This window comes from Elgaria multicarinata, chromosome 1 (genome assembly GCF_023053635.1).
Source record: "Elgaria multicarinata webbii isolate HBS135686 ecotype San Diego chromosome 1, rElgMul1.1.pri, whole genome shotgun sequence".
Lineage (NCBI taxonomy): Eukaryota > Metazoa > Chordata > Lepidosauria > Squamata > Anguidae > Elgaria > Elgaria multicarinata.
Genome location: NC_086171.1, coordinates 216,222,154 through 216,238,082, shown reverse-complemented (window position 1 = coordinate 216,238,082; position 15,929 = coordinate 216,222,154). Strand labels below are relative to the sequence as shown.

The window sequence follows — 15,929 nt, the reverse complement described above, 5'->3', positions numbered from 1 at the left end:
GAGCTAACAGCCATTGAAACACCTAGGATCAGTGTGACCTATTCCAGCCGTCCAAGCAAGTAGCCATCAGCCTGTGCTGCTGTGGCCATGAGTCCCATAAGTGAACTGCATGTTGAGTGAAGAAGGAACGCTTCCCAAACGATTCTGCCCGGGTCATTAGGAATCCCGTTGGCATTCCGGGTGGAAGAGAGCAGCCAATGCATGGCTGAAACCAGAGGAAGGCAAAAGAACGACCCTCATCAAGGCAGGTTTTATTGAAATGAATTTAATATCATGTTGCAGCAGAATTAAAAATATACAAAAAGTTTGTGGTATACAAAAGAGTCTCGGTAGAGAACCTCAGCCTCTCCTCACCTGCCCCCATCTCTGCATGGGGGTGTTCAATAGAAGAAGGCGCATTTGATGTATGTACAGTACATGGTGGACAAGTTCACAGATTCCAGGAGGCTGGGAGGGATCAGGGGGTCTGGGGAGGGGGGGGGGAGAGGAAGTGTCAATGTGACATCCCCCACGGTCATTCTCTGGCTCTGGTCATTCTCTGGCTCTGGTCAGCCACTTGCCCGGTCCAGTATATGTCAGAGTGGACAGCCAGGTCGGACAGGACTTTGCATTCTAAACAGGGGTGGCCGGACAGGCTGTTCCTTTCTCCTGAACTTCATAACTCCAAAGCAGCCTTCTCCAACTTGACACCCTGCAGGCATGTTGGACTACATCCCCCACACTCCCTGTGGATAATGGGAGTTGAATTCCAACACATCCAAAGGATGCCAGAGTGGGAAAGGCTGTTCCGTAGGGTACCTACAATGGTTCGTGTTTCAGAACAACATAGCCATGGAGTGTCCTTTTTTTGTGTGTTCCCCTTTTTAAAAGCTTGCTCTGGCCATCTTATTTGTAATTCACACCAGTGCAAAACCAAAATCTCACCGTTCTTGATGGAGATATGTGTGTGTGTGTGTGCATGCGTGCGTGTTTGCAACCATCTGTGTGGTGTGGAAAAGGCATTGAGCACCTCCAGCCACACATCTTACCCAGCAGAGGTTGGTGGCTCCGATGCCCGTGGGGCGGTGAATCCGCTCCGGGTTTCAGTCAGAACTCTAAAGGAGCTCTTTGAAAACCTGGAGCTGATTCACCGGCCTTCTGGCATTGGAGCCACCAGCCTCCACTGACTTTCCCTAACCATAACTAGAGGTTTGGAATTCTGCACGTGGGCCTTTCACCTGAAGCAAACATCCCTAAAAGCAGATCTGGGTCTCTCTGGTCTGTACTCACTGCTCTCTTCTGTGCGTGGACGAATAGGCTGTGTCTCTGGAGTGTGAGAATCCATTCTCGCTCTTCTGGAGGCAATTCAGGAACCAGGTAACAGTGAAGCATACATTGAATCCTTTATTTGGTTAATTCAGCCCTATTTTCAACTTTTGTGATAGTTAAAAAAATGCGTTACAGAGAGGCAGGGGTGGGATAGGGGGATTCTTTTTTGAAGGCTGCTTGTCCATTATCCCCATCAATGCCTTCCCTGGACCCACAGAGAGATCCTCTCTGTAGGGTGGCCCTATGGAAAGGAGGACATGGCTCCTATATCTAACAGTTGTATAGGAAAGGGAATTTCAGCAGGTGTCCTTCGTATGCATGCAACACCCAGTGAAATTCCCTCTTCAGTTAAAGCTAAGGTGACCCTATGAAAAGGAGAACAGGGCTCCGGTATCTTTAACAGTTGTATTGAAAAGGAAATTTCAGCAGGTGTCATTTGTATATATGGGGAACCTGGTGAAATTTCCTCTTCATCACACCAGTTAAAGCTGCAGGTGCCCTGCCCTCTTTTAAATCTGGTCACTCTAGTATAGCTCCTGCAGCTTTCACTGTTGTGATGAAGAGGAAATTTCCCCAGGTTCTCCATATATACAAATGACACCTGCTGAAATTCCCTTTTCTATGCAACTGTTAAAGATACAGGAGCCCTGTCCTCCTTTTCATAGGGTCACCTTAGTTAAAGCTGCAGGAGCCCTGCCCTCTTTTGTATCCGTTCACTGTAATACAGCTCTAGTATAGCAAGACTGACCAGATGCAAAAGAGAGCAGGGCTCCTGCAACTTCAACTGTTGTGACGAAGAGGGAATTTCTCCAGCTGCTGCATGCATACAAAATGACACCTGCTGAAATTCCCTTTTCTATTCAACTGTGAAAGGACCAGGCGCCCTGTGCTCCTTTCCATAGGGTCAGCCTACCTCTCTGTCTCTCTCACACGCAGCCATGCAACTGTTCCACATCAAGGAGAACAGAACGGCCACGAGCACAAAGCCACACTTATGGAGGAAACCATCCACCAGGAGGAGAGAAGTGCAGTTTTCTCATGCGCTCCTTTAATCTCCCATCAATCATTCTCCTCTCTCTGCACACATGCGCACAACAACCCCTTCTCCCCCACCTCCAGCCTGCATCTATAGACATTCTTAGAGGGGAAGGTGCCGGCTGCAAGTTTTTTCCATTTTGCATCTACTCTAAGATTATTGCAAAGGTTGTGAGAGGTCGCAGCCCCAAGGATGAGGCGGCCGTGGCAAGAGTGCATAGAGAGTAGATCCCCCTTTGGTCAGCAGCCGGAGCCTGCCCCCCCCCTTTTCCCTGGTGCAATCTCCCCTGTCTTGGGTGCCACAGAGATGCCTGTAGGATTTCTCGTCTTGCTTTTGCTCAGCTCTCTGGGGCTTCTCAGCCCTTCTAAAAGACCCGCGGAAGGTCGTTTCAAGGTCATTGCTAAGCGTGAGCCACTGTTTCCACACGGTGGAATGGCAGCCCTTATTGGGGGCCGTTCAGTCCTTGACCACCCCGTCCCCAAGAAGGTCTTTTATCTTGCAACCCACCCAAGGGCCATGGCACATTTAAAGCTGCAGGAGTAGGGTGACCATATGAAAAGGAGGACAGGGCTCCTGCATCTTTAACAGTTGCATAGAAAAGGGAATTTCAGGAGGTTTCATTTGTATATATAGAAAATCTGGTGAAATTCCCTCTTCATTACAACAGTTAACGTGCAGGAGCTATACTAGAGTGACCAGATTTAAAAGAGGGCAGGGCTCCTGCAGCTTTAACTGTTGTGCTGAAGAGAGAATTTCACCAGGTTCTCCATATATACAACTGACACCTGCTGAAATTCCCTTTTCTGTACAACTGTTAAAGATACAGGATCCTTGTTCTCCTTTTCATATGGTCACCCTATGCAGGAGCCCTGCCCCCTTGACCAGAAATTCCCTTTTCTGTACAACTGTTAAAGATACAGGAGCCCTGTCCCTACTGGTGATTAAAGTGGAACCTTTTGCATGCAAAACATGTGCTCGAACACTGAGTGGTAACGTTATCTCAGGGGGTGCTGAACTTCGTTCATCTCAAGGGCTGAATTCAAGTTTGGAGAAGCTTGGGGGGGCATGTTATAAGGATGGGCAGAGCTGGAGGCAAAAAAACTGGAGCCAAATAATAATAATAATAATAATAATAATAATAATAATAATAATAATAATAATAATATAGTAGTAGTAGTAGTAGTATATTGGAGCTTAAAGCTCTTACTGCCGGTAAACCTGTGCTTGGGAAGAGGGAAAGATAATGAGGGCAGAAATATGAGCAAGTGTAGTGACTTCTGTGGGCTGGATTGGGACCCCAGGGAGGCTGGATTTGGGTCCACACCCCTGCTTTCTGCTTTCTTTTTCCAATCCTAAAAATACTTTTGACCTCACAACTGCAGGGCTGGTTTCTCACGCAGGCTGCTTGGAGACTTTTGATGACATCTCGTGGAGACCTTGAGCACTGCAGCAGCTGTAGTGACCAGGATCTCATCCTGATGTTGCCAAATACAGGATCCAGAGGGTAGCCCACGAGTGCAGGACAGTTTTGTCTAGGGTGACCCTATGGAAAGGAGTACAGGTCTCCTGCATCTTTACCAGTTGCGTAGAAAAGGGAATTTCAGCAGGTGTCCTTCGTACGCATGCAGCACCTGGTGAAATCCCCTCTCCATCACCACAGTTCAAGCTGCAGGAGCCTTTCCCTCCATAGAGTGACCAGATACAAAAGAGGTTTGGATAGGTTTGCAAATATGTTGTGTGAATGAGTCCAATGAGCTACAAAGAGATGTGAGCTACAAAGAGATGTGAGCTACAAACTGGCTGTAACGAGGTTAGAGCTTCCTCCTGCGTTTGAGAAGGCAAAATTAATTGAGTACCATAAAATAAAAAGCCAGACCCTCTTTGTTCTCTCCTTTTAAGGCAAAACTGGATGTGATGCAGGGAATCTACCAGTAGAATAGAGCATGGTTGTTGTTTTTAATGTACTCATGAAGCATGGTGAATGATTCAGAACAGGACCGTGTGTGTGAGGGCAGGGAGAAGATGACCCTTTGACCCTTCCACCCTGCACTACTTTGGCCAGTACAGATACCCACCCAAAGGTGCTATTTGCCCCAGAGGGCAAAAGATAGAGGCATCATATGGGTACCTGCATATTTTGCCCTATGGGGCAAATAACAGTTTCAGGAGGGTGACTTGAATCTGGAAAACAGGAACTCTGTCCCCCTCCCCTGGCATCATGAGGTCCTGATCCCAATGTCCCAGCCTCATAATTGTTGTTAACATTTTTTAAAACACACACACAGGCAATCCTGATGACTAGTTTGGCCCTCAGAAAAGCTACTATATGGCGGGCTTACTGAGGACGACCCGCAATTTATGCAGAAAATCCAGGATTTTCAGATGCATGTTCTTCAAGCTCAAATCATCTTCAGCAGAATTTCTGAATTCCTCTGGGGAGGCTGGGAGTTGGATGGGGGAGGCTGGGAGTTGTAGTCCACCACATCTGGAGGACACCAAGTTGGGGAAAGTTGGGTTATAGCCAAGTAAGTTGTTGAGACTTCTTTACAAAGTCATTCTCTTTCAGGATATTTCTAGGTGTGTGTGTGTGTGTGTGTGTGTGTGTGTGTGTGTTTTGCTCCACACTCTGGAGTAAAGAGGGCAAAATGTCCACTGGGAAGTTACTGCTGAGTCTGGTTCTCTTGCTTGAGTCCCCTGGATGGAGTCACTCTGCTCTACAAAGAATGTTTGGTGTAGTAAGTACATAAGAAGAACCCGATACTGGATCAGGCCAAGGGTCCATCTGGTCCAGCACTCTGTTCATACAGGGGCCAACCGGCCATCAGCCAGGGACCAACAATGCAGGACGTGGTGCAACAGCACCCTCCCACCCATGTTCCCCAGCAACTGCTGCACACAGGCTTACTGCCTCGAATACTGGAGATAGTACACAACCATCAGGGCTAGTAGCCATGGATAGCCTTCTCCTCCAGGAATTTATCCAACCCCCTTTTGAAGCCATCCAAATTGGTGGCCATCACTACATCTTGTGGTAGTGAGTTCCATCATTTAACTATGACCTGTGTGAAGGACTTCCTTTTATTTGTCCTGGCTCTCCCACCAATCAGCATTGTGGGATGACCCTGGGTTCTAATATTTTGAGAGAGGGAGAAAAATGTCTCCCTATTCACATTCTCCATACCATGCATAGTTTTGTACACCTCTTTCAGGTCTCCCCTTAGCCTCCTTTTTTTCCAAGCTAAACAATCCCCGTTGATGTAACCTTCCCTCCTAGGGGAGATGCTCCAGCCCCTTAATCATTTGAGTTGCCCTTTTCTGCACTTTTTCCAGCTCCATAATATCCTTTTTTAGGTGTGGTGACCAGAACTGTACACAGTATTCTAAGTGTGGTCGCCCCATAGATTTGTGTGCTGTGTTTGTTTTCTCTTGTGGGTCTCTCAGTGAACTGGATTACATGGGGATTAGGGGCAGAGGGCTCTCCCCCCACCCCCAGAGCATGGAAGATCCTGCTTTGGAGGGTAAACTTAATAACCTCGCGGGTCCCTTCTAAACCTAAACACTCCTCTGCTTCTTAAGGCAGGGAAGGAAGGAGGGACCCATAGCTTAGTAATAGAGCACATGGTTTGTAAGCAGATGGCCCCAGGTTCAATCTCTTTTGCATATATGGTAAAAAGGATCATCTCCTGCCGGACAAGTCTCAGCTAGATGGACCAAAAGGCCCAATTCAGTATTAGGCATCTTTGTATGCTCAGATAGATAGCATAAAGCTACAATGCAAAGAGTTCTTAAAATGTCCGTGATTAGCCTAGGTCTGTCGGTTGCTTGAAGGGGAGCAGAGTTTAACCTTGGACCAGAGTAGATGAGACTCTCATTCCTCAGGGGTCTGGAAACAAAGCCCTATGAAGAGAGACTGAAAGAACTGGGCAGGTTTAGCCTGGAGAAGAGAAGATGGAGGGGAGACATGAGAGCACTCTTTAAACACTTGAAAGGTTGTCACACAGAGGAGGGCCAGGATCTCTTCTCGATCCTCCCAGAGTGCAGGACACGGAATAACGGGCTCAAGTTAAAGGAAGCCAGATTCCAGTTGGACATCAGGAAAAACTCCCTGACTGTTAGAGCAGTACGACAATGGAATCAGTTCCTTAGGGAGGTTGTGGGCTCTCCCACACCAGAGGCCTTCAAGAGGCAGCTGGACAACCATCTGTCAGGGATGCTTTAGGGTGGATTCCTGCATTGAGCAGGGTATTGGACTCGATGGCCTTGTAGGTCCCTTCCAACTCTGCTATTCTATGATTCTATGATTCTATGATTCCGGGACTTTCCAAAGGAGAAGGGTAAAGGAACATAGGCTGAGTGATGCAGTTTTTCTAAGCTCTCTCTCTCTCTCTCTCTCTCTCTCTCTCTCTGCCTTTCCAGTAAGTTTAGTCACTGTAAGCCCATTTAAGCCCTGTACAGCACCATGTACATTGATGGTGCTATATAAATAAAATAATAATAATAATAATAATAATAATAATAATAATAATAATTTAGTTCTCGTTCAGATTTCTTACTCCTTTCTCCTATTCCGTTTTTGTTGGGATTAACATCAGCCTGGCTGTGTAACATCTGGTGTATCTGTCCCCCCCCCCATTATTTTTCCACTTTTCAATATCCATGCTTGAAGAAGAGTGCTGTGCAACTGAAAAGCTTGCCTCCCACATTTGGAACATCAACAGCGCAATCCTATATCTGTCTACTCCAAAGGAAAACCCACCGAATTCAGGAAAGTGTGTATAAGATTGCATCCACAATTAGCTGAATAAAAGGCTAATTGAGGCAGACACAGCTACTAAGACTCGCACCATGCTTTCAATTTAAATGACTGGCCTTCATCCCTGACGAAAATGAGTCCTAAACAGTGGAGGCCAGTGAGGTGGTGAATCCGCTTCGGGTTTCAGTCAGAGCTCTAAAGGAACTATCCAAGAGTAAGAACTGCTGTTAACAAGCTGCTTCACACCTTGGAGAGCTCCTTTAGAATTCTGACTGGTTCTGACTAAAACCCGGAGCGGATTCACCACTGACGTTGGAGCCACCAGCCTCCACTGGCCCTAAATATGGGCTATATTCATCTGTTGCTTTTTGTCCCTTTCTCTTCCCTTCTGTTTGTCCCCACCAGCAAGATTGCCTCCCCTCCCCCTCCCTTCCCTTCTCCTCCCTCCCCCACATCCCATGTTTAGACTGTAAGTGCCTTGGGGCAAGGAACTGTCTCTGTCTCTGCCATTCCAAAAACCTTTCTTGTATTCAGATGGTGCTACAAATAAACAGCCTCCCTGCTCTGTTCTGGCTCATTCATCCTGTGAGACCAGCACTGCTACCATCGCATCGAACAGAACTTTCTTGGACATTTGGAGAACATCAACCATCTGGGCACCCATGAAACAGCTGCCATCGTTGCTAACTCAGCCGAAAGAAAAGGCCTTTTCCCGTGGGCTGAACTAGAGGCCTTAAGCTCCGGTGCTTTTGGCTACTACTGTCAGGGCACCTTCTTCAGACATATCTCCATGGCAGACTGAACACGGGTAATGTGCGTTCCTTCTCCCCAAGGAACCCTGGAATCTGTAGTTCTGTGCAGGGAGCTAGAGATGTCTTCCCAGAGAATGCTCAGCGCCTTCCGCTGACTACAGTTCCCAGGATTCTTAGGGGGAAGGTGAAAACGATAGACAACCAACCTCAGGTTGTAGCGTCGATAATATCCTCTTAGAGATCTGCTCCCTCCTGCCTTGGCATCCTAACTGCCCCTCTTCTACTCAGCAGGCTTAGGATGCGTCCACCCTTTCTGGAAGCCCTCAGTGTCAGTTTGGGACGGACATATATTTAAGTCAACAAACATTGGCTTGTGAGCAATTCATACGGCATCCCTTCTCCTGCCAGCCATGGAGACGCAGCAGCACCCTCAATACCTTAGACTTGTCCCTACGTTTCTGCTGCTTCCTGGATGTTCCTGGGTCTTTGGAGGGTGTCTCTCCAAAGCCACCGTAACCCATGAAAGACGATGGGGACAAATGACATGGGGGTGGGGGGCAGACAGGGAACTGTGTTTGCTCCGATTTCTAGCTCTGGTTTCCTACTTGGGAAATTGCCAGCCCCCTGGTCCTTTTTACACACAAAACAAAGCAGACAATATACCCCAGCCGTGCCCCACACTCCACAGGTGTCACCCAGCCTGTGAATGTCTCCCTTGTATCAACCACGGCAGCCATCTTGTGTCTCCCCAATGCTCCCCTGGGTGCCCCCCTGCCCATAACTGGACCTTTGTCACCCACCCAGGCAGCCGTTTTCCTGATGACCAGAGGTGACGACATCCATTGGCTGAAGGGCTCTTAGCTCTCTGGGCTCAGGTAACAGGTGAGGTATTTTGGGAGAGGCCACGGCCTCCTTTTCGGAGGAGGGTAGAGGGAGATTGTCCCTTCTTTCTGGATCTGTTGGTGACGTGGAGTCGGGGGGTGGTCAGGAAAAGAAACCACACAGCCTGCCCAAGGGAGAGGTGTCAGTGTGTGTGTGTGTGTGTGTGTGTGTGTGTGTGTGTGTGTGTGAGTGTGTGACCCTCCACCGCTGCATAGCCTGTACAGTGAGCTCGTAGAGGAAAAATAGCACCAGTGGGCCTCTCTAACCCCATCTGTGAGTCAGAGCCAGCGCAAAGGCAGGCCTGGAGTTGTCAGTGCTATGCAGAGGAGGGACGACAAACCAAAATTGCTAAGAAGAAATGGGGACACCTGCTGCTTTCTGGACCCCCATCACCTCGCCCCAGAGATGATGGGAAGGGAACACAAGGCCGGCTCTCTCTGGCGGCTTAGAAGCCAGGCACGGCCCTCCGGCTCAGGAAGGGCCCCTGCAGCGCCACGCTCAGGGGTTCCACGGCTCCTCGCCACTTTACACGGTGGTCTCGTATTCCAGCAGCTCCTGGGACGCCCCCATGCTGCGGTACTGCAGGCGTGGCGTCGCGGGAGAGGTGTACTCTAGCGCCAGAATGGTCTTACGGAGCCGCCTGTCGATGAAGTGGGCATCCCAGGCGGGATATTTCTTCCGAGGCAAGTCGATGCGAATGATGGGGCCCTCTGTCCGTGGGACGCGGGCCACGGGGGTTGGGGGCACGCTGGGCCTGACCTGAAAGACCGGCATACAGCTGTCTCTGTCCCCTGGCACCCCCTCCCTCTCAGCCCCTGTAGTCCTCGGCAAGGAGCGTGGGGGGCTGGTGATCACATCCCCGTGGGGGCCTGAGCCACCGGGGATGGCCGTGGGCTCCTCGCTGCAGATGCAGCTCGTGTTCTGGGGCCCAAAGATGGTTCCGTTGGGGTGCAAGAGGCAGTAGTAGATGAACATGAAGAAGACACCTAAGGCGAAGCTGGAAGTGACCACGCAGACAATGATTAAGGCGTTGGACTCGGAGACCACGTATTTCTCCCGGAACCAGTACCAGAGGCCTGTCATGGCAGCGTTCTCTGACAGCGTAATGATGTAATAGATGGACATGCGGCACCGGCTCCGGCCTTCCTTGACGTTGAACCAGCAGAAGATGTAGATGATGCCAACCACCATGTTGTAGATGATCTCCTCCCACTTGGACATGCAGAAATCCGTCTCGCCTTGGATGATCCAGAAGGTCATGATGCACCAGTGGGTGACGATGAAGATGCCGAAGTAGAGCTGGAACACGGAGGCGAAGAGGGCAAAGGCGATGGCCCGGGCGGCGATGGTGAACAGGTGCCAGAGGATCTGCACCACGGCTCCTTTGTAGGACATGGGCATCTTGTCTTCCCGGGAGTCACGCAGCACCTTTTGGTAAGAGGCGAGGGTCCATGCCAGGGACACCAGCGACGCAGAAGCCGAGAGCCCTGCCCAGGCAAACAGAGAGAAAAGGGCAGCAGGGAGTTAAGGGAAGACAAACGGTGTTACTGAGGAGGGATCACGGGGGAGAGAAATGGAGGAGGCAAGAGGGCCGGATGAGATAGGAAGAGAAGCGACTGAGCAGCGTGAGGGTGGACCAAGAGGAAGGCAGAAGAAAAGGCGTCGGTGAGGTGGAGGCAGGATGGAGCGATGGGTGTGGGGAAGCCAGGGGGGTTGGAAGCATGACAACCACTTATGGTGTAGTGGCTAAGGTGTTGAACTGGGAGTTGGGAGACCTGGGTTCTAAGTCCCGCTCGGCCATGAAGCTCACTTGCCAGTGTGGTGTAGCGGTTAGAGTGCTGGACTGGGAGTCGGGAGATCTGGGTTCTAGTCCCCACTTGGCCATGGAAACCCACTGGGTGACTTTGGGCCACTCACAGACTCTCAGCCCAACCTACCTCACAAGGTTGTTGTTGTGAGGATAACATGGAGAGGAGGAGGATTATGTACGTCGCCTTGGGTTCCTTGGAGGAAAAAAGGCAGGATATAAATGTAATAAATAAATAATAATAAATAACCACTGAGAGGATAGCAAGGCTGCATGTCCATGTGGAGGATGTAGGATGGATGAAAGGAGGGACGGAAACTCAGCAATGAACATGGAGAGACCAAGAGCATGGTGAGATGTTCATAGAACAGCAGAGTTGGAAGGGGCCTACAAGGCCATCGAGTCCAACCCCCTGCTCAGTGCAGGAATCCATCCTAAAGCATCCCTGACAGAGGGTTGTCCAGCTGCCTCTTGAAGGCCTCTAGTGTGGGAGAGCCCACAACCTCCCTAGGGAACTGTTCATGGGAAGGGAAGAATATCATTGGGCGTCTGCAATGCTGGGCATTCCCACCTCAATAAAAACATTACAGAGCAAGAGAACAGAAGGGAGGTAGAAGTATAGCGAGGAAAAGTCATCGTCATCATGTGGGAGGGGGCTCATGAAGCCTTTTGGCTTGAGGGGCTGGAAACACAGGAGAGGTTTGTGGAGCCTTGATGAGGAGTGGCGAGAGCGGCCTTCCCCAACCCGGTGCCCACAAAAAGTGTTGGACAACAATTCTCATCACCTCTAGCTGTTGGCCATGTTTGTTTATTTATTTATTACGTCTATATCCCACCCCCTTTCCTCCTTAAGGAACCCAAGGCAGCGTATATAACCCTCCTCCGCTCCATTTTGTCCCCACAACAACAACCCTGTGAGGTAGGTTGGGCTGAGTGTCTGTGACGGGCCCAAAGTCACCCAGTGGGCTTCATGACTGAGTGGGGAGACTAGAACCCGGATCTCCCGATTCCCAGTCCAACACTCTAGCCGCTGCACCGCAGTGGCTCTCATGTTGTCCCACAGAGGAGGGCCAGGATCTCTTCTCGATCCTCCCAGAGTGCAGGACACGGAATAACAGGCTCAAGTTAAAGGAAGCCGGATTCCAGCTGGACATCAGGAAAAACTTCCTGACTGTTAGAGCAGTACGACAATGGAACCAGTGACCTAGGGAGGTGGTGGGCTCTCCCACACTAGAGGCCTTCAAGAGGCAGCTGGACAACCATCTGTCAGGGATGCTTTAAGGTGGATTCCTGCACTGAGCAGGGGGTTGGGCTAGATGGCCTTGTAGGCCCCTTCCAACTCTTCTTTTGCACTTTCGTTCCTGCCTGTCTTGTTCCTCTGAGCAGCTCAGCCAAAGAATGTTCTCTCTGCTCCTCCCTGCTGTGGCATCAGGGCAGCTCAGCCAATCACTGTCAGAGGCGTCATCATCATCATCATCATCATCATCATTTCCCCAACATGCCTTAGTGCGCTACAATACAGATTGGGTAAATATGCAGAGATTGGTCTTTCCATGGTGTAGTATCCAATGCTAGCCCTATGCAGAGTAGACCTACTGAAATGAAGGAGACTTAAGTTAGTCACAATGAACTAAGGTCCCATTAATTTCAATGGGTCTACTCTACGTAGGAATAACATTGGTGATAACCGGAAATACGACCATGCTCAGAGACACCATATCTCTCAATCAATCAAATACTAGTAGGGGGCTTTCTCCTTTACACACTGCCTGTGAATGTCCCTGTCTTATCTGGCAAGTCAATAAGAGGGAGGCAGAATGGTGAGCTAAATGGGTGGATCCATGGTCCATCCCTGCGTGGTCTTCATGATGGAAACAGGAAATATGAGCAGCCGCATTGGATGGTTGGAATTATGAAGACATAGAGAGAGAAAGAGAAAGAAGACACTTAGAAATGGAGACAGATAAGATGGAGGAACACTGTTGTAAGAGAGGAAGAAAAATGCAGAGATCGTGTGCACTACAGGGGAAAGGATTTGGGGGCAAGAAGAAATATAACATCTCTGAAAATTATGAAGGCATGGAAAAAAATAACACGTCTGTTCTTTTTTAAATAAATGTAAATGCTTTTGAGCACGGGGGAGGGGGAGTGAGATAATTGTAGTATTTTCTTGATTATTAATACTGAAGTCCGTTGCAGTCCTCGCATTTGCAAGTGACTACCAGGAGGTTACAAAGAGGGTGCGAAAGAAATTTGTGTTTGTACAGAGGTATCGGAAATTAATGGTGCAATTCTCTGTGTGTATACTCAGAAGTAAGCTCCACTCTGCATAATGGGACTTGCTACCAAGTAGGATTGCATCTAGGCGGTGGGATCCTATGCATGTTTACTTGGAAGTAAAGCCCCGTAACGTTCCATGGGACTTTCTCCTTTAATAAGCAGGTTTAGAGTTACGATTTAAACTATCATACTACTCAACCTGAAATATTCTTAAAATTTCACAGGACTCAGTTTTGAGTATTTACAGTGTGGGTAAATATAGCAATGGCAGAGAAAGCTAGCCAACGGTGTACATTGGTGTCAAACAACAAAGAGTCTTGCAGTACCTTAAAGACTAACAGTTTTTATTCTGGCATAAGATTTCGAGCTTTATCACACCAGCGTTATACTGTGCAATCACTGTGAATTGCATGCAAAGGACTCAGAAATTTTCCACCTTATAATCTGCTTTGATTGTGAAGCGCTCCCATGCATCCGGCCTTAATTGTGCAATAAAGCAAAAAGATTCACCCTATTTAGCCCCTACTTTTTGAGCATAACTTCCGAGCCACCGCTGGGGCACAGGAGAAGGATTTTAAAGAAATGCTTACATCTGTGTAAGTTTTAAAGATAAAGACACCAACATTGGCACAGTAATAGATATTAGGGAGAGCTTTACGCATACCAAATTTAAATTGAATTGGGTCATCCGTTTATTTTTTATGCTTTTTTACATTTCCCCCCTTAAACTCACTTCCTTGTATGCAAAGGATTGCTGTCGCCTGGTAGCAAAAACAACAGCAACCTCAAAAGCTTAGTGCTACTGGGATAATCCGAGGGAAGCAGGTCCGTGGATGAAGCTTTTCATGCACTATAGTTAAGACTGTTAACAAAATCTGTTAGTTTTTAAGGTGCCACAAGACTCTTCATTGTTTTTGCTGCAATAGACTAATATGAGGAGAGACTGAAAGAACTGGGCATGTTTAGCCTGGAGAAGATAAGATTGAGGGGAGACATGATAGCACTCTTCAAAGACTTCAAAGGTTGTCACACAGAGGAGGGCCAGGATCTCTTCTCGATCCTCCCAGAGTGCAGGATACGGAATAACAGGCTCAGGTTAAAGGAAGCCAGATTCCAGGTGGACATCAGGAAAAACTTCCTGACTGTTAGAGCAGTATGACAATGGAATCAGTGACCTAGGGAGGTGGTGGGCTCTCCTACACTAGAGGCCTTCAAGAGGCAGCTGGACAACCATCTGTCAGGGATGCTTTAGGGTGGATTGCTGCACTGAGCAGGGGGTTGGACTTGATGGCCTTGTAGACCCCTTCCAAGTTTACTGTTCAAGGATTCTATGACGGCCCCTCTGGAAATAGTGTCAAACAGTTAGGCTGAGTTCAGACACATGCTAATCAACTAGGGGTGGTGGTAATAGGAACAGAATGGGAAACAACCTGATCACTGCTGGGTCCAGGTTTCTGAGGGCCTTCGGCAAGGCCCCCTCAATGGGCCCCCTCCCTCAGCAAGTCTGCCTTCTCACTACCACCCCCATGAGCTGCCATTGCTAATCGTCTTCCTCCTCCTTTTCATTCTTGCTGCCGCTGCTTGCTTGACGGACAGAGAGAGCTAGCGAGGAGGGCGGCCAGGCATCTGTGCCTCCTCTCTCTCTGACCACCCCTTGTCCGGCCAGAGCGTGAAGCAGGTGGCAGTGGGGAAGAGGAGGAGCAACTCCAATGGGACTCTTATCCGTGGGCCCTTGGTTGGGTGGGGCCCTTAGCTGGCGCCCAACCATGCCCACCCTGTTATTTCATCACATCCTCCTCCCAGCATTCGGCCAGGCACCCCTTACCCTGGGCCCCACAGAGTGGAAAAGGGCAAAGCCATTTTTTCTCTCAGGACCAGATGCTGGGGAGCAACAGCAGGGGAGGGCTGTGTCCCCCGTCCGCCCAGCGATGACAAGGTTGTGATCTTGGCATCTGGCTGTGGGCAGCCCCAAGGAGCCATCTGAGTGCTGAAACTCGTCTGGGGCGTGGGCTCAGCCCCTTGGAGAGCTCCTTTAGAATCTCAGAATAGCAGAGTTGGAAGGGGCCTATAAGGCCATCGAGTCCAACACCCTGTTCAATGCAGGAATCCACCCTAAAGCATCCCTGACAGAGGGTTGTCCAGCTGCCTCTTGAAGGCTTCTAGGGTGGGAGAGCCCACAACCTCCCTAGGTAACTGGTTCCATTGTCGTACTGCTCTAACAGTCAGGAAGTTTTTCCTGACGTCCAGCTGGAATCTGGCTTGCTGTAACTTGAGCCTGTTATTCAGTGTCCTGCACTCCTATTTATTTATTTATTTGTTTATTTATTTATTACATTTCTATACCGCCCAATAGCTGGAGCTCCCATCATTCTGGGATGATGGAGAAGAGATCCTGGCCCTCCTCTATATGACAACCATTTAAGTATTTGAAGAGTGCTCTCATGTCTCCCCTCCATCTTCTCTTCTCCAGGCTAAACCTGCCCAGTTCTTTCAGCCTCTCTTCATTGGGCTTTGTTTCCAGACCCCTGATCATCCTGGTTGCCCTCCTCTGAGCATGTTCCAGCTTGTCTGCGTCCTTCTTGAATTGTGGAGCCCAGAACTGGACGCAATACTCTAGAGAAGGCCTAACCAGGGCCGAATAGAGAGGAACCAGGACGTCACGTGATTTGGAAGCTCTACTTCTATTAATGCAGCCCAAAATAGCATTTGCCTTTCTTGCACCCACATCGCACTGTTGGCTCCTATTCAGCTTGTGATCTACAACAATTCCAAGATCCTTCTCGTTTGTAGCATTGCTGAGCCAAGTATCCCCCATCTTGTAACTGTGCCTTTGGTTTCTATTTCCTAAACTTAGAACTTGGCATTTATCCCTATTAAATTTCATTCTGTAGTTTTCAGCCCAGCACTCCAGCCTATCAAGACCACTTTGGAGTTTGTTTCTGTCTTCCAGGGTATTCGCTATCCCACCCAATTTTGTGTCATCTACAAATTTGATTTGCGTTCCCTGCACCTCCTCGTCTAGATGGTTCTGACTGAAACCCAGAGTGGATTCACCGCCCCATGACATCGGGGCCACCAGCCTCCGCCGCACCAGCAGGATGCAGGACTAGG

At 49.1% G+C, this 15,929-nt stretch overlaps 1 protein-coding gene across 1 annotated transcript in view; it reads right to left on the bottom strand.

Moving 5' to 3' along the window:
• Positions 1-9,120: 9,120 nt before the first annotated feature.
• Positions 9,121-15,929, bottom strand: part of XKR7 (XK related 7) — a 59,855-nt gene continuing 53,046 nt past the window's right edge. Inside the window, exon 3 of the mRNA XM_063147558.1 lies at positions 9,121-10,218. Coding sequence (XP_063003628.1) covers positions 9,257-10,218 — 962 coding nt within the window. The 3' untranslated portion in view covers positions 9,121-9,256. The remainder of the gene's footprint in view (positions 10,219-15,929) is intronic.